We start from the raw sequence: 18,320 nt of genomic DNA, 5'->3' as shown, positions 1-18,320 counted from the left end.
GGCGATGCAGGGTTTCAAGCTGAGGAAAGGCTTCACCAGTCTTACTTAAGGAAGGTCTAACTTAAAAGTTACCACTGTATAGAAATCCAGTCATTATCTCATTCTCTGTATCTGTTCTGTTTGTTTTTGACTTGGAAAAAATGAATAAAAGTTTTACTATATGTGCTCGAGTTTGAATTTCTAACATGTGGATGGATGTTGTACGTAGGGATGTTGGATACTGGCTTTTATTCCCGTATCATAATTTCTGATGTTGATATAAACACATTGATGTATGTGGGCCTTAGGTCATTTACATATCATGCATAAGTTCGGTTTAATTTTGAATTTGTGTAATTAATTTTTTAATTTGTGTAAAAGAAACCAAATACAGTGATCCCTCGTTTATCGCGGTAGATGCGTTCCAGACCTGGCCGCGATAGGTGAAAATCCGCTAAGTAGGGACACCATATTTACAGTATTTAACAGGTACGTATTCTGACTTTTAAAACCCTCCCTTTACATAGTACTGTTAACAAACCACCCTTTAATGTACAGAACACTTAATCTAAATCAGGCACTAATATTAAAATGTTAGAATATTTTTTTTAAGTGCATTTTATGATGAAAAAAAAAACAGGAATTTCTTGATATTTCGCATAGAAAAATACCGCAAATCGGCGAAATTCCCTTGAATAAGGATCCAAAGAAAAATTCCGCGAAGTCGTGAATCCGCGATAAACGAACCGCGAAGTAGCGAGGGATCACTGTATCAAGATATTCGGTTTTGGAGAAGCATGTGAAAGTTGAGCCACTGAAAGAATTAAAAACTGGCACCAATAACTTGATATATTATTTAACCCTTTGATGCATAATGGTCACTACAGTGGACAGGTACTCAAAATTGTTATTTATTTGTTTTTGCTATTAAGCACAGCTGTTGAAGACTTTATTGTATTTGAGCCCCTCCATTTGGACTTCAGTAAGTCAAGCCAACATATTTCATGTTCAGAATGCACGTGGTCCACTAAGGTGGACCTGTAATAAATTATTTGTAAATTATAAAATTTTACAAAAAATATTTGTTGAAATTTGTTTCATTCACACCTAAAGTTGAATGAAAAAAATTGTTAAAAAAATCATGGCTGAAGATTTCATAATTCATGCATCAAAGGGTTAATACCAGTATTAGCCCGTGGTATCGGACGTCCCTAGTTACACTACATTAATTGGGTGTCAGAGTTCCTGCAGGATAAATGCCAGTTTAGACCCCCTTTGGTCTTCAGAACGTCCTACAGTCCCTTCTGTGATGAGACGCTCCTTTTCCACCACATGCCAGAGGTTCTGGACTGGGTAAAGTTCTGGTGACTGCGGAGGCCGTTGGGAGTCCAGTGAACTCATCGTCATGTTCTAGAAACTCGTTGTTGGGGGTCCTCTGCGTGTTGTCACACAAAACCTAAAATAACTTGTGCCTCCAGTTGAAAATAAGCACTTCTTTGGCATCAAAATCTGTAATGTTGACGCACATCATGTGTAAAATCCATGGTGCATATCAGATGGGATCAGAAATTCACTCTTATTTGTTCACAGACTCATTTTCTTATTTATTCATTCATGTTTGAGGGGGCAGTAGTGGTGCAGAGGTAGATGGCATGATCTAGGTCCCTCTAAAGGTGGTTGTGGGTGAAAATCCCAGCCAGGCAAACAACCATGCCACAATGTCACTTAAATCTCCTTTGCTCATTACTCTGATCCTCTTTACCACAACTAGACGATTGAGCTGCTTTCATGTGATTGGTCATGAAACAGGAAAATAAAGTACAGCAACCATTCTGTCATCACGTGTCTATCAACATTATAAACAATCCATTTAATAATACTAAGTAGTTTCCTGCGTTTCAACAGGAGTCAGTTACACAAACCCTCCTCACGAGGGCGCGCCTCACTAAGAACTCACCTGCTCGACAACCACAGGAAGTTGCCTCACCACCACTCTGGGGATTTTACACGTGCTTTTAACTGGAAGCTGCAGTAAGTTAAGTGTGTTTACACAACACATTTCATCGGTAAACCTGCATCAATCTAAAGAACACAGGTCTGTTCATTAGCTGCATGACACTGTCCTGCATGTTTTAGACATTTCCCTGCACCAACGCACCAGATGCAAAGGGATATTTTTACTTCAAAGGGCTTCTGCAGAAGCTTGTTAATCACTCAGTGATTTATATCAGGAGTGTTGAAAAAGGAGCGACATGTTAGTTTGTCGTGGTTTAGGTTGGTGCACCCATTGGCTTTTGGGAAAACAAAACAATCTGTCAGCTTTGGTTTTGTTTACAATGGTGCTCTCTTACCAAAGACTAATGTTTGTTTTGTGACCACTCGTCATGTCACTTTAGTAGCTCCTAAGTATGGAAGCCCATTCCCGCCACTCAGATAAAAAAAATAAAATTATGAGATAGCTAAGTCATAATTATTTTTTTATCTGAGTGGCGGGAATGGGCTTCCATACCTAAATGCATATTCAGTAGGGTGGTACTACATTCAGGCCTAGTCCACACGTAGCCGGGTTTTTTTTAAAACGAATATCCGCCCCTCCAAAAACTTGCATCCACACCACCTCATTTAAAAAAAAAACTCTGTCCACACGCACCCGGATAAATACGTTGTTAAGGACATGCCAGACCTGTAGGCGGCAGTACTTCCCCCGTTCTTAACCTCGTCCTTCGTCTGTGCTCTTCCGCAAGGAGCAGTAATTCCGCTTGCAAAAACAAACAAGCAAAAAGCGCTTGGACAATTGATAAAGCGAGCGCAGCTCTGAGGGCATCCATGATGTCGGCTAGTGTAAACACAGGTCGCACACGTGATGTCAGCATTTTTCTGTCACGGAAAGTGACGTTGCGAACCTTAAAACTCCGGTTTTGTCCGTCCACACGCAGACACCCAAAACGGAGAAAACACAGATCTTCACTTTGGCCGGAGTTTTTAAAAAGATCCGTTTTCGTGTGAAAAAACTCAGTTTTCGTGTGGATGACAGGCCAAAACGTAGAAAAAATGCCTACGTTTTGGCAGATCCCCGGCTCCGTGTGGACAGGGCCTTGGGCTCACTTTCTGCAGGTGACTGTTGGGTGCTGATTAACTCATCTGCTCATACATAAACTGAATAAGGCCCAATCCCAGTACTCGCACTGCTCCCTGCAGACTTCAGCAAAGTGCACTTGGAGAAAGTGTGCTGTAAGGCTTCGAGTGCGTAGTACACAAGTGTGAAAATAATTGTAGAATTGAGACAGGGAACATTGTGTAATCGATCGCAACGCATGCCGGTGTCGGTATGGGATCGGCTCGGGGTCCTTCGACTGCCGATGACGTCAAAGTAGTTGATTGGCTGAACATGAAGCGTTAGGATTTTGATTGGTCAGAACAAATTTGCGGTCGTAGTCTTAGCGGTTGTAGTCCTGTAGTCCAGAAATCAACACATTTTGGAGAAAATATGTTTGAATTTCTAAAGGAAATGTAAAATATAAGCAACTGATAAACGGTGACCCTCAAAAGCTCTTGATGTTGATGAAATGGGGCAAAATAAAATATAAGAACTTTACTGAAAGACACCAAGCAATATTTTGAGTCATAAAATGTATTTAGATAACAACTAAGGAAATACACAGACGAACTCCACATTAACACAAACAGATATGGCTTCACGTATAAGAACTGTTGTATTGTTTGTCAGTCCGATGTTGGTTTTATGCAGTTTCACATTCTTTACAAAACAAAGATAATATGGTGTTTTATTAACAAATTACAATTATAAAGAAAACATTTAGGTGTTAACAAACAAGAATTTATTAACACAACTGCTGATGTCTTTCCAAAACGTGTGTGTGAAAGCCGAGTAGAGTTGCAGTCATGTGACGTCATCGGCAGTCGAAGGACCCCCAGCAGATCCTGCACCGACAGCGGGATGCTGATTGCTGTGATTTTTTTCAAAAACCTTTATTAACAACTTTTAAACAAACAGCCAAACAGTTATTTGAAATAAATTTACATTTATTGCTGCTTTGTCTAAAAGTTTTGGAACATCAACTAATCATCCTAAAATTAACTTACTTCATTAGAAAATACATATTATCAGAAAAGGAACTTGAGCCTTTTCTCCTGCAGCAATGACTTGTGGGTAATACCCTTGCCTGAGGTCCACATCGCTGCGGACTTGGGTGAAGTGCAGATTAAGGGTGCAACGGAGGCGCGGTCAACTTCCGTACTTGAGAATCGGGACACCCTACGCACTCGCACCCCTGGCCGGCAACGCGCAATTGAAGGGCTTAAGGGTGCAAGTGTAAGTGTTGGGATTGGGCCTAAAGTGTTGCTCTATAAAGATCTACCCATCATACCTAAAAAAAAAGATTGAAAAAAGTTTCACCAATGGAAAATTACTTTTAAGTATTGTTCTTTTATTTTAATTAAAAGTTTTGTAATAATAGATTTTAGTGTAATTGTATTTAACACTGCTATCTTCTCATGTTTGGTCTGCTGTTGTTACAAGAACAAAAATTCTCCCATTCAGCTCGTAATGAATTCTGGGATGTGCTGAGCAATGAAGGATACACCAGACCTGTCATTTAAAGGTGCATTATGTAGAAATTAAGTAAAAACGAAATCCTGATGTGACAGTGTGAGCATCCTGTCACAGTGTCCTGATTGATCATGCGCCCTGGCTACTTGGCCAAGGGGGTGTCCCTTTGGGTGACTGGTTAGTGTGTGTGACTCTCACCTGGGAGTCTGGGGATCGAATCCTGCCCGGGCCCTCGTTTCTCCACCTTGCCACACTGTGGTAAAATGTGATTACTGCAACCACTTTAAACAACTCTGTAGCTTTTTGCCGGCCATCTTCAAATTACAATTGTTGGCGTGGCAGTATTAGCTCCCAGCGCTCTCACTGATGGTAAACAGTAGTTATGTCCCTCCTTCCTTCGTTTTGAAAGGAGAAATACTGACAATCCAGCAGCTGGATATAAAATATGTTTCAGTATAACCTTCCTTCCAAAATGACTGAAACATTACTCTTTTGGGATTTTCTCATTGTAATATTCTCACTATATTCTTACATACTACACCTTTAAATCCGGGTAAAAGAAGGCAGTGGTGTGTCTAGGTCCAAATGTGTTTTCTTTAATCATTCTAGTGAATCTGGGAGTTCCACATTGTGCCATAAACGTTATTTCTTCTTCTCTTCTTCCTCCTCCTTCTTCATCATTTTCTTTTTCAGCCCAGTCCCTATACTCACACTTCCACAACTCTTTAAATGTGTGATCTCTTCAAGGGTGCGAGTGTGTAGGGTGTCCCAATTCTCAAATGCAGAAGTTGACCACGCCCCTTTTGCACCTTTGATCCACACTTCACCCAAATCCGCATTGATACGGACTTTGGCGAAGGGTGTGCCCACAATCCATTACTGCGGGAACAAAGGCTGAAGTGCGATTTTTGAAAAAATATATTTTCAATTTAATGTTGTTCATTTTAGGATGATTAATTATTGTTCTTAATGTTTTACACAAAGATTTAATTTGGATAGAAGTGAATGTAAATTTTGTCAAATAATTGGTTGCTTTTTTGTTTGAAAGTTGTTAATAAAGACTTTTATTTTTTAAAGTATCACAGCATTCACTTTGGTCGATGGCGCAGTACTCCTTGCCCCAATTTGGCAATTGCTTGCACACTTGTGTACCACACACTCAAAGCCTTACTGCACACTTCCCTCCAAGTGCACTTCACATAAGTCCGTAGGGCGTAGTGCGAGTAATGTGATCGGGCCAAAGTCAATTTAAATGGAACTCAGAGGGGTGGCCAATCAGATTCGAAAGGTGGCACGTGCTACCCCAGGCCATTCCCTGGACACACCCCTGAACAACGGATGCATTTGGAACGATGTCTTTGAAATTGGAGAGCTTTTGTTGCATCACTGTGATGTAATCAGCCTTCAAAGGATGCAACCTCTGAATTGGCAAATTATATATTCAGTTGGTTACCCATCTTGCTAACTTGGTAGCTAACCAAATATAGAGTATTATTAGCTGAATAAGTATAGATCATTTGTGTTTGGACAGTCATTTCTTCGTTATCCACAATGCTTCAACCTTTACCACGAGGTAGAATTGTGTATCCACTTAATAAGCAACACAGTTACATGTTTTGGTTACACCCACCAAAAATTAACTAAATCCCCTGCATTATTTTGTTGATATTCACTCCTGTGTTGAGCTTGGTGGTTTTGATAATCACACTTTTATCCAGCAATAAAGAAAAAAACAAACCCACATACTGTCCATTTTTACACTTGATCCATTTTAAAACTGTCAGGGTCCTCAGCAGCACGTAGAAAGTTCATGCACACCCACAACGGCTTGGCTCCTCCCCCTCATGCTGGCCACCAGTCTGGTCACATTTTGGCTCAACCTTGAGCTGATTAAGGTCAACCAGCAACTAGCTGAACTAGCTGGTCCCTCTAGCACAGTGGTTCCCAAACTTATTTAGCCGCGCACCCCCTTCTATTTTCCGACCATGTCGATGCACCTCCCCAGCCCCACATCAGAGCATATGTATATATATATATATATATATATATATATATATATATATATATATATATATACAGCCAGATATATATATATATAAATATATATATCAGACGTCACGCTAAACAGTCACTCGACAGACAGGGTTAAAAAAATATGATCGACCTTTTTCCCCATTACTTTCATTTTTATGTTTATGTATTATGTATTTTTTAAATAGTAATTAAAAAACATTCGATACCATTACAATTTCCTTTGATTTAATTTTAAATCAATATTTAGAGTGCCCAGGTAGCACATAAGCAATGCAATTTAATGGTTTTCTTAAAGTAGGAACGTTTAACCAGAGCTCTCTCCTTCATTCTGCTCTGCGTAAACCTGAACTGATCACCTACTTGTGCGTTATCAAATGTCTATAGGGGAAAAGATGGAAAAGCTTTAGCCATGAGGTTCACTTTTGCCTCAGACCGACTTATTGCTGTTTTATGGTGTGGCTGAATCTGCGATCCACTGCCACGTGGACTGGAATAACAAATGCTGCAGTAACATGAGATGTGGTCAGGTTCATGAGGAGTCACTGGCTCGATTTTAATACGTCATCCCAAAATAGAAACTAATATCTTAATTTGACCTTGAATGAAAAATGTTGTTATAAAACCTCTTAAAAGTTTTTTATCACAGAGGAGGCAGCGCTCATTTCTGCCTTAGGTCTGATGGCACAGCGCAGCGTGCGCTTGTTGAATCAGTGTGTGCGTGTGTGTGTGTGTGTGTGTGCGGCACAGCTCCATGAGCCGCTCCAGTCACTGCGTATCGTTATTGGCGCTATTTAAACCAATGTTGTAAAATTACTTCTGCCCAGCCCAGATGTGCTCACTTGTGCACCCGTGAGCCGTGGTTCCGCTGGAACGCGTCTGACCTCTGACAGACGCACTCTGAACTTCAGATCTTCAGCGCGCTGTTAATAGCCTGACACGTTTAGAATGCTGTCCCACAGTCCGTGTGCTAATATAATAATATAATAATGCTAAAATGCTCAGATGGGAATCATTTCTTCATTTATTTAGTTACATCCACAATGTTCTGTGTGTGAGGTTTACAATGTCAGAACACCTGCATGAGACAGGGTGTTAATTACAATCTGCCAGAATGACTCACCACCTTCAGATTTCTCCAACACCGTTAAAAATGATCAAATACGGAACATATCTTGCTATTAACAGCGTGCGCAGGTCAGAGTGCTGAAGCTCGGAGCGCATTATTATTATGAAGCTAGGGCACATGCGGAGGACACACACACACACACACACACACACACACACACACACACACACACACACACACACACACACACACACACACTTGCATTTATTGGGCCCACTTACTTTTTCTTTGGCCCACCCACAAATGAGTTTCTGGCTACACTAATGGTGACATATGACAGACTTCTCTGAGCTCCGCAGCCATTACACTTTTCACCTCGTGCGTGCGCGCACCACACTTAGGGAATCCCTGCATCTAGCACATACAGAATGTCCAGATCTAGAATATCCAGAAGAGTAAGTTGAGTTCCAATTAGAGGTGAGAATCTGGAGATGTATCACAATTAGTGATGTGTCGGTCGCGAACGAACCGGCTCTAAGAGCCGGCTCTTTGAAGTGAACGACAGGAGCCGGCTCGTCATTGGGAGCCGCCCCCTCCCCTCTTGCTTTGGTGAACGCTACAGACGATTGGTCAACATGCGTAACTGCGTGTCCAGACTGTCCACACACAGAGCAGTAGGGACGGGGAAGAGGGAGGATCAGACTCAGACACACAGCAGAGCACATGCGGGTGGAGGGAGACGAGAGTGAATGAGGAGGAGTAAAAAGGCGAGCGAGAGGGAGGGGAGTGCGACGAAGACGGTGAGAAAATGAGCGCCAGCAGTCAGAAAGTGGAGATTTCTTAAAGTGTTCAGTTATTAAATCCATAGAATGATAAATATTTGATATATTGCATTTGTTTACATTAGTAAATCATTTTACATATAGTTTGCATTATTTTGGTTATAAATGTACTCTACGCAACAGAAAATCTGAGGAGCCACTTGGGAGCCGAAAGAGCCGGCTCTTTTTGGTGAGCTGAGCCAAAAGAACCGTCTCTCTAAAAAGAGCCGGAATTCCCATCAATACTGGGGAGACGTGCAATATGTTGTGACGCTAAAGGCAAGATGATATTTGCTATTTTTAAGACTAAATTCAATTGGAAAACTCAGGCCAGATGCTTCCAAGACACATCCAGTGCTATTGCGACATCTCGTTGTTCCGTCAGAAAGAAGGCGGTAAATCTGCTGCCACCTAGCAGTCAGAGTTTGAATTGCACCACACAAAGAAAATACAGTATATGTTTGCATGTCCGTTCTCAATTAAAAACCAACACACAGCTTTTACATATCAGTTCACAAAATGATGCAATTTTCAGTGTACCTGCTGTGACTGGAACACACCTGGAAGCACCTGAAGCTGAAAACCAGTTTGGCCCATTTTTTGGCAGCGCTACCCACACATTTAGCCATGCTGTTCATTCCATAAATACACAATCCTGTCAGTCTATGGCTCATTCTAAAGGCGACTAACCAGGCTTTCCCATGATATAAGAATTACTGCCAAGGAGCATTGTCACTTCTTCATAAATATTAACAAAATCAGAATTTTGTGTGCATTTAACGGCAGTAAAATCAGCCTATTGTTTGCTCACACGCACATCTGGTTGCTCCTGAGGAGACCACTCTGCCTCCACATTCACTCGTGTCACCTGCGGAAACGATGAATCAGAGCTTTTCTTCACCCTGACCCTGCACAGGTAAAGCTGTGCAGAAGGCATCCTTACTAAACCTTAGATGATGCTTAAGGGTGTGTTTAAAGTTGTCTCTAGGAAGGGAGAACCCATTAATGACTAGTGGCTGTTTGGGCTGGTTGCTATGGTGACATTTAGCAACAGTGGAGGAACTGATGTTGACTCACTGCGATTCCAGACAGCGGGGGAAGAAAAAGACTGAAACCTTTGTGAAGTTGTGCAATTATGAAAGAAACTGTTCTTCCTTGACACATTTGTCCCTAAATCCATTTCTGTTTAGTAGAAACATAAATGAGAAACACACAGCGTTCTGTTGCAGCAGATCAAGGTTTGATTTGACTCTTTCTCTAAATGCTTTGATTCAACCAGATTTCTCTTTTTCTTCTTCTTTCTCGGTTGAAGAGGGCCGGGCTTAGTTTTCCTCAGAGCGAGGCAGGAAATGTTTTGTGGTGGGTGGCTGAGTTTAAGACTTTGTGTGTTTAGGGACGTGTTTTTGCATCGCTGCATTCCTCCCTGCTCCCTGCTCAAACGTGTTTTGTCTCACCACCTAACTCATTTCAGAGGTAAGCCTGAACACCTCGTCTCAACTCTTTGTGCATTTTCTTTCCTCTTAGTTTTCCAACATTTGCCAAGTTTCCTTCTTGTTTCCTTCTCCTGACAGCAGCTGGGGAATCTGACCTTAGGACAATTGTATTCCCCTGGACTACGTCTCTGTTATCAGCTGGGAAAACCCTGCATTTAAATTGCTTACCTCTGGTTTTTTTCCTTATTTCTCACACGTCACCGTACGTGCAGTTGTTTTACAACTTCCTTAAAGTTGGCAGGATGATTCAATCAGCTCGAAACTGGTGACAAGGTTCAGAATGAGGGGCTTAGCCATCATATTGTCTTCCTCAATAGTATATGTTAGTATTAATGTGTTTTTATCTCCTGGATTGTATTGATTTCAGTCACTTTAGACCCATACTAGCCCTGCTGTATGAGCTAATCATTCAGTGGACAGATTGTGGTCAGGTTTTTTCATACCTGCTGCTCTGAACGCCTGCATATTGCTTGCTCTCATATTGGTGTCTGCTCAACATTGCGTGAATGACTGGCTGGTTCAGTGACCCGAGCACCTGAATTGTTTTTCCATTCTGCTCTTTTCTTCTTCATTTAACCAGACACCGTTCAATGCTAGCAGGGAAGTTCAGGAGGGCATTGTGTTTTTATTTAATCGTCTAAAGTTGATTCTGTTTCATCAAATAACAGTCTTATGTTTCACAAGCCACACCCAGACCTGCCGCTTATGACTTCAATATTTTCTGACTGACAAGAGGAAATAGGCTAAAATATCTCTAAAAGCAACACATCGTAGCTCATTGTAAAAAAAGTTTAAGAAGAACCAAACTAAACCAGGCGCTTTGATTGGCCTCTAGAATATTTCGGCTCAGCCGGCAGCTCATGTTGTGTGCACACGGTGAGTTTCTACCCCCTGTGAGGAGAAAAATATCAAACCGGTTAGATTTTTACCTAGGCGTCTTGTGAGGCAGAAAATTACTCGCACACAGCGAGGCATCTGCTGAGGAAACCGTCATTCGAGGCTGTTTGCTCAGCAGTTTGCTCTCGTGTGTGGCAGGACCCATCTGTACCTGGTCGGCCCGGATAGCATAGCTTGCTTACATATCTTGGTGGCCTGCCTTTTTTCAGGGCGCAACGAGACTGTTTTTCAGCCCTCTTTCTGAGGTGGTCTGCTTCAGGCTGACCAGGGCCAACACACCCACTGCTGACAGCAAAATTCACACCTTCCATTAGAGCAGGGGTCGGCAACCTGTTCCCATCAAAGAGCCATTATTACCCGTTTCCCACAGTAAAGAAAACACTGGGAGCCACAGCAGCCGCGGCGTTGTGGGCGGGTCCTACCCTCAGACATCAGAGAGCTGCTCACAACAGGTGACAGCAGCCAGTACCGGTCGCTTGTGTACATCAAAGCTGTCTTTCATAAGAAGATAATCAATAAAACAATTTATATTAACTGGATCCAGAAGTTGTAGCCCGTCTCTGCTACAATATTTTGATATTTTTCACCCTGTTGGTGGTTTTACTGAGCAGGTGCCACTTTTGTCATACGTTTCTTTTTAAAACATGTTTAGACTGTTCAGAATACAAATCCAGGCTATGTCACGTTTGATTGTTGTAATTAAACTTTGTAGGTGGGGAAGGTCAGAAAAGGATCCGATCATTTTGTTTTTCCCTCATTTACAGCGACGGAGATAACGGCGCAGTGCGCCTGGCTCTGGTGTTAATCAAGTTAAATTTGATCTATTTTCACAATAAAACAGAACAGATAAAAGCAGGGCTTGTGTTGTGTTGACCGTTTAGTTCCCGTATTTGACCGTTTATTTTGACGTAGAAAGAATAGAAAGAATTACCCCGATGCATGCAGACGAACTGACACTTTATTCGTTATGCACATCGCAGATGTAGCTAAATCACTCAAGAAACGAGCTAGACACCGCTCAGCGCAGCTCGCTGTCAGCGCGTACATAAGGTGCACAGCGAGCTGAAGATGTGGAGATTGGCTTGGAGCGCGTCGCAGAACTAGAGCGCATGCGGGAAGATTCCTCTGACTGAAGCGAGCGTTTCCCAAACCCTGTCTCTCAGAGAGACTTGTCACTTAGAAAATGTTCCCTGATTATGAAACTTTGGCTGAATAGTGCTTGTTCCTGTCTCCAATGTGGCGACACATCCAGGAGCCGTCTGAGGAGAAGCCCAGAATCTCACATCTTCTTCAGCTCAGAATGCGCACAAGCGTGACGCGTCAACCCAGTCTCACAGTAAGACCGGGTTGGACCTGTTCAGGTTTACGCAGACAATCTTTACATTTAGAATTGGCATACAGATGTAAAATTAATGCAGTAAAATATAAAGCATTTTATTTAAATATCCATTCATTATTTTACAAGCACAGAGAGCCGCATCAGATGGATGGAAGAGCCGCATGCGGCTCCAGAGCCGCAGGTTGCCGACCCCCGCATTAGAGCAAGCCTCTGATTGGTGGGTAGAATCAGCCCACATGGCCTTAAGGCATGCTCAAATCATTATCATTCATTATCATGCTGATTATCTAGAAGCCGAAAATGTCTCTCACTGCATTCCGTGCATACCTAAGCAAGGATGTGTGGAATCAACCGGGCGAGGCTGGGGCCGACTGGAGCTATCCGGGCAGGGCCGACCAGGTACAGATGGGAATGGCCCATTGGTCTCCCTATAGAGCCATCAGGGCAAACTGGCCAATTAGCATGCAGCTCAATTAATATTCATGTCTTGACTGAGTGGGTGGTGAAAACTAGTCTTTTAATTGTAGGGCTTTTATCATGAGGTTGTGTTTGGCCAAATATCAATGCTCCTGATCCATTTTGAGCCCCAACAAAGATTAATAGGTTAAAACAACGGTTTACAATCCTAAAAATAAGTTGTTCCAGAACCCCTTTAAAGCACCAGAGTTCCCTGACCTTGTGTATAGAAAATGAATGGATGGTGCATGCAAGTCTAACTCCAAATGACCCTTTTTCTCACCACCGCTATTTTCACCTTTACAGTATAATGTTGTCTGAGTAAAGTTAGACTCTGTTGTTACTAAATAAAACCACCAGCTCAGTGACCCGTACCAACCCATGAATGATTCTACAGCAGCCACGTCCATCGCTCAAGTCCAGTTCATGGCTAACTTTTTAAACTCATTACAGCATCACTATTAGCATGTATTTAAAAAAACAGTATGAATGATAAAGAAATAAAACTCAGTAACCACTTAACCGTCCTTTACACCTGCTGAGCACATATTTGGTTAAAATGCTCATACATGCTACAATTAATAAAAAAGCAGCTTCTTTCATACAGTGGCCACTCCTTTACAGAAATAACCCAAATATTAGAGTGTGTACTCTAGGAACAAATCTTGTTTAGGCTTGTCATTCTTTGGCTCTGATCTTATTGCTACGACATGTGTAGAACCAGCTCTAAATCAGGTAGAAAAGGTTTGTTTTGTTGAATATTGATGAACCTGTTACTCCAGTTTTAGGCCAGCCATGTATTTTGAGCAGCAAGCTAAGATTACAACATAAAAACTGACTAGCTGTCCCTTGCAGTAGCTATTAGACTGGTATTTGGTTTTTGCCAGGACCCAGGAATCCACATTCTGCACAGCGCCCTATCTGTACCTAGGCTGCAGGTAGGCTTTCATCACTGCAGCTCCAGTTACTTCCTCATATAAGCTAACCAGGCCAGGTGAGCTCAAACACTCCTCTGTGCCAGGCTGCTCATTACCTCAAAGCTTCTCACACAACAAACACACACCCCAGTGGACACGCAGAATGGAGCCGGAGGCAGACAGCATGCCGGAGGTACCAGAGGGGATCATACAGTTAAGTGGACCGGGTCTTCTTTCTTTCCCCTTGGAACATCTCTTATCAAATCCTGTAACCTTAACCCAGAGGAGCCCTTGTACCTGCTGCCCGAGGCCCTCTCTATGTCTTTATTATCTCTGCTCCTATTTTCACTTTACTTCACAGAAACTCTGTTTTTACCTGGTTTTGGTCACCAAGGAGCAGGAGGCGGGCCGCTGCTCTCACATCCTCTTGGTTAGACTCCACCAGTGTCTCCTGCAGCCCAATGAGGCTTTTTAGCACATAACAGAAATACTTTGTGAACGTTTGTTTGGTTTATCGTCCCCGGTTGACTCGAATCGCACTTGTCAAATGAAACATTTGTTTCCAGCCCTCCCTTATCGTTCATGGAGGACACCTGGCGCCTTTTTTAGCAGCAAAATAAAAACATAAACTGCTGATTATAATAATGATGGATGATTTAGTGAGTGCTCCACCTCAAGTTTATTTATCCTGTAAATTCAAACGGCTACTTAGAGCTGATTATAAGAGTATCACGGTTTCCTATCAGCGTATCTGTAGAGGAAACCTTCTGCGGCTCCAGCGTGCTCATGATAACGTTTAAAGTCTGCTTCTTTGTTTGGTTTTTATCTGTGAAAACAAAACTGCAAAAACAACCATGTCCAAAAACACTTTAGGGCATTTTTTTGCTTTTCAAGCAGCAAAGTCAAACTTTTATGTGGTTAGAGTTGAAACCCAGAAACAATATTCCAATCTACGAAAGTTAATGAATGTGGGCAAAATAAACAGAGTTGCTTTTAAAGATTTAAATGGGTTTGCATCATGCTGGTTATGAATCAGAGTTTACAGTGTTTAAAATGTTTAAATTAGCCTAAATCTCCTTCAGCTGCAGCTGCTTGCATGACAGCTGTGTTTAATACAAGCAGCTGTCATGTGTGTATGTCTGCAAAAGTCCTTCTTCAATCAGAAAAGTCAGATATTCGAAGAAAAGAAGAGAACAGATCTAAATTCTCAGATGGGCTTAAGTGTTTCTTTCACCACCTACTTAGCTTCACACAGGATGACGACCCCACTTGGACCGTGTCAGGATGCAGCCACAGATCAGGCCACACTATTATGGCATTGATGACAGGATAGCGTAGATATGACACCAGTACAGCCAGTTCTCCTTCAGATTCTCAATAATCACATTTTGTTTGTGTATAAGGGCTTCATATTATGAACCAGCTGCAGGAGAGTAGGCACGCCTTCAGTCCCATATGTCTACAGACTCTGGCTCCAAAAATTCAACAAGGTCGCTCCTCTGAATGGATGTTTTGGCAGACCGGCTTATATCGTTTCATCAAATGACACCTCTTTCAATATATTATGGTGCAAAAGAGGGTAGCCTCCCTCTGCCTACATGTGAGGGGATGGGTCCCGACTGTGGTCTGTGCTTATGCACCAAACTACAGTTCAGACTACCCACCCCTTTTTGGAGACCTTGGAGGGCGTGCTGGAAAGCGCTCCTTCCGGTGACTCCCTCGTTCTGCTGGGGGACTTTAACGCTCACGTGGGCAACGACAGTGAGACCTGCAGAGGTGTGGTTGGGAGGGACGGCCCCCCTGATCTGAATTCGAGTGGTGTTTTGTTATTGGACTTCTGTGCTCGTCATAGATTGTCCATAATAAACACCATGTTCAGACATAAAGGTGTCCATATGTGCTCTTGCACCAGGATACCTTAGGCCGCAGCTCGATGATCAACTTTGTTGTTGTTTTATCTGACCTGCGGCCGCATGTCTTGGACACTCGGGTGAAAACAGGGGCGGAGCTGTCAACTGACCACTGCCTGGTGGTGAGTTGGCTCAGATGGTGGGGGAGGATGCCGGTCAGACCAGGCAGGCCCAAGCGTATCGCGAGGGTCTGCTGGGAATGTCTGGCAGAGTCTCCTGTCAGAAGGAGCTTCAATTCCCACCTCCGACAGAACTTCCAAAAAGTTTCTGGGGGAGGCGGGGGACATTGAGTCTGAATGGACCCTGTTCCATGCCTCCATTGTTGAGGCGGCCGATCGGAGCTGTGGTCACAGGATCGTCGGTGCCTGTCGTGGTGGCAACCCCCGAACCCGCTGGTGGACATCGGCGGTTAGGGATGCTGTCAAGCTGAAGAAAGAGTCCTATCAGGTCTTTCTAGCCTGTGGGACTCCAGAGGCAGCTGACGGGTACCGGCAGTCCAAGCGGAACGCAGCTCAGGTGGTTGCCGAGGCAAAAACCCGGGCATGGGAGGAGTTTGGTGAGACCATGGAGCAAGACTTCCGTACGACTTCGAGGAGATTCTGGTCCACCATCCGGCGCCTCAGGAGGGGAAAGCAGTGCGCTACCAACACTATCTATAGTGGGTACGGTGTGCTGCTGACCTCTACTCAGGACGTTGTGGATCGGTGGGCAGAATACTTTGAAGACCTCCTCAATCCCACCGACACGTCTTCCAGTGAGGAAGCAGAGTCTGGGGACTTTGAGTTGGCCTCTCAAATCTCTGGTGCTGAGGTCACTGAGGTGGTTAAAAAGCTCCTCTGTGGCAAGGCTCCAGGGGCGGATGAGATCTGCCCGGAGTTCCTTAAGGCTCTGGATGTTGTGGGGCTGTGTTGGCTGACGCGGCTCTGCAATATCACGTGGACATCGGGGGGGCAGTCCCACTGGACTGGCAGACCGGGGTGGTGGTCCCCTTATTTAAAAAGGGGGACCGCAGGGTGTGTTCCAACTACAGGGGGATCACACTCCTGAGCCTTCCTGGTAAGGTCTATTCAGGGGTTCTGGAGAGGAGGGTCCATCGGATTGTTGAACCTCAGATTCAGGAGGAGCAATGTGGTTTTCGTCCTGGCCGTGGAACACTGGACCAGCTCTATACCCTTTGGGAGATCCTGGAGGGTGTGTGGGAAATTGCCCAACCAGTCTACATGTGTTTTGTGGATTTAGAGAAGGTGTTTGACCGCGTCCCTCGGGGGGCCCTGTGGGGGGTACTCTGGGAGTATGGGGTGTCAGGCCCTCTGATACGGGCTGTTAGGTCCCTGTATGACCAGCGTCAGAGCTTGGTCCGCATTGCCGGCAGTAAGTCAGGCTCGTTCCCAGTGAGAGTTGGACTCCACCAAGGCTGCCCTTTGTCACCGATTCTGTTCATAACCTTTATGGACAGGATTTCTAGGTGCAGCTAAGGTGTGGAGGGCATCCGTTTTGGTGGCCTGAGGATCAGGTCTCTGCTTTTTGCAGATGATGTGGTCCTGTTGGCTTCATCAGAACGTGATCTCTGGCTTTTGCTGGAGCGGTTCGCAGCCGAGTGTGAAGCAGCTGGGATGAGAATCAGCTCCTCTAAATCTGAGACCATGGTCTTGATTTGGAAAAGGGTAGAATGCCTTCTCCGGGTCAGGGATGAGGTCCTGCCCCAAGTGGAGGAGTTTAAGTATCTCGGGGTCTTGTTCACGAGTGAGGGAAAACTGGAGCATGAGATCGATAGGTGGATTGGTGCTGCATCTGCAGTGATGCGGGCGTTGTACCGGTCTGTCGTGGTGAGATCACAACATGCCCTATAGGTTATAAATTGTAAGTCGCTTTGGATAAAAGCGTCTGCTAAATAAATAAACATAAACATAAGAAAGAGCTGAGTCAGAAGGCGAAGCTCTCGATTTACCGGTCGATCTACGTTCCTACCCTCACCTATGGTCATGAGCTTTGGGTAGTGACCGAAAGAACGAGATCGCGGATACAAGCGGTTGAAATGAGTTTTCTGCGAAGAGTGGCTGGACTCTCCCTTAGAGATAGGGTGAGAAGCTCGGTCATCCGAGAGGGGCTCGGAGTAGACCCGCTGCTTCTCCACATCGAGAGGAGCCAGTTGAGGTGGCTCGGGCATCTGGTCAGGATGCTTCCTGGATGCCTCCCTGGTGAGGTTTTCCGGGCACGTCCAACCCGGAGGAGACCTAAAGGTAGACCCAGGACACGGTGGAGGGACTATGCCTCTCAACTGGCCAGGGAACGCCTTGGGATTCCCCCCGAGGAGCTGGCCCAAGTGGCTGGGGAGAGGGAAGTCTGGGCCTCTCGCCTTAGGCTACTGCCCCTGCGACCCGACTCCGGATAAGGGGATGAAAATGGATTGATGGATGGATAGAGGAGATTATTCTCAGTTTACACAGGAAACCACAAGTAGAAAGGAAGTATCACGCCCGTGGTTAAGTTGGCACACTTTAATTTGAATCGCTCAGACTCCAGCTGTTAGTTTTGATTTTTAACCTGTGTGTAAGTGTGTTTAGCAAGAGGACAAGGGAGTGGCGTACGTAACTGCACGGGTGTACCAGAGACAGGAAGCAGGTATTTGAATTTAGTGGAATTGCTCATTACTGCAACTATCGTTCTGTTCTTTGCATGCAAGTTAAAGCAATAACCTCCTGGTCCTCAAGGGCCACTGCCTGTGTGACTTACGTTCTCCTGCACCAACACATCTGGTTTGAATCAGTGAGTGATTGACAGCTTCTGGAGAATTCAAGGCCACATTGACCACAGTTGATAAAGCAGAGTCATGCATGG

At 44.1% G+C, this 18,320-nt stretch overlaps 1 protein-coding gene across 7 annotated transcripts in view; it reads left to right on the top strand.

Annotated features, from left to right (window-relative positions):
• The first annotated feature begins 1,968 nt into the window (after positions 1 to 1,968).
• Positions 1,969 to 18,320, top strand: part of capgb (capping protein (actin filament), gelsolin-like b) — a 24,863-nt gene continuing 8,511 nt past the window's right edge. The window contains exons 1-2 of one of the 7 annotated variants that reach the window (XM_015946939.3): positions 9,660 to 9,708; positions 9,864 to 9,943. Coding sequence is in view for 1 of the 7 variants with exons in the window: in XM_054747790.2 (XP_054603765.2) it covers positions 13,736 to 13,785 (50 nt within the window). In the remaining 6 variants the exon portion in view is untranslated. Of the gene's footprint in view, positions 2,011 to 9,659; positions 9,709 to 9,809; positions 9,944 to 10,044; positions 10,166 to 13,639; positions 13,786 to 18,020; positions 18,105 to 18,320 lie in introns of those variants that run through there. The other 6 variants (XM_070548911.1, XM_070548910.1, XM_015946937.3 and 3 more) reach the window with 6 other exon arrangements.

Source organism: Nothobranchius furzeri, chromosome 2, assembly GCF_043380555.1.
Source record: "Nothobranchius furzeri strain GRZ-AD chromosome 2, NfurGRZ-RIMD1, whole genome shotgun sequence".
Taxonomy (NCBI): domain Eukaryota; kingdom Metazoa; phylum Chordata; class Actinopteri; order Cyprinodontiformes; family Nothobranchiidae; genus Nothobranchius; species Nothobranchius furzeri.
This window is presented reverse-complemented; position numbering and strand designations above follow the sequence as displayed.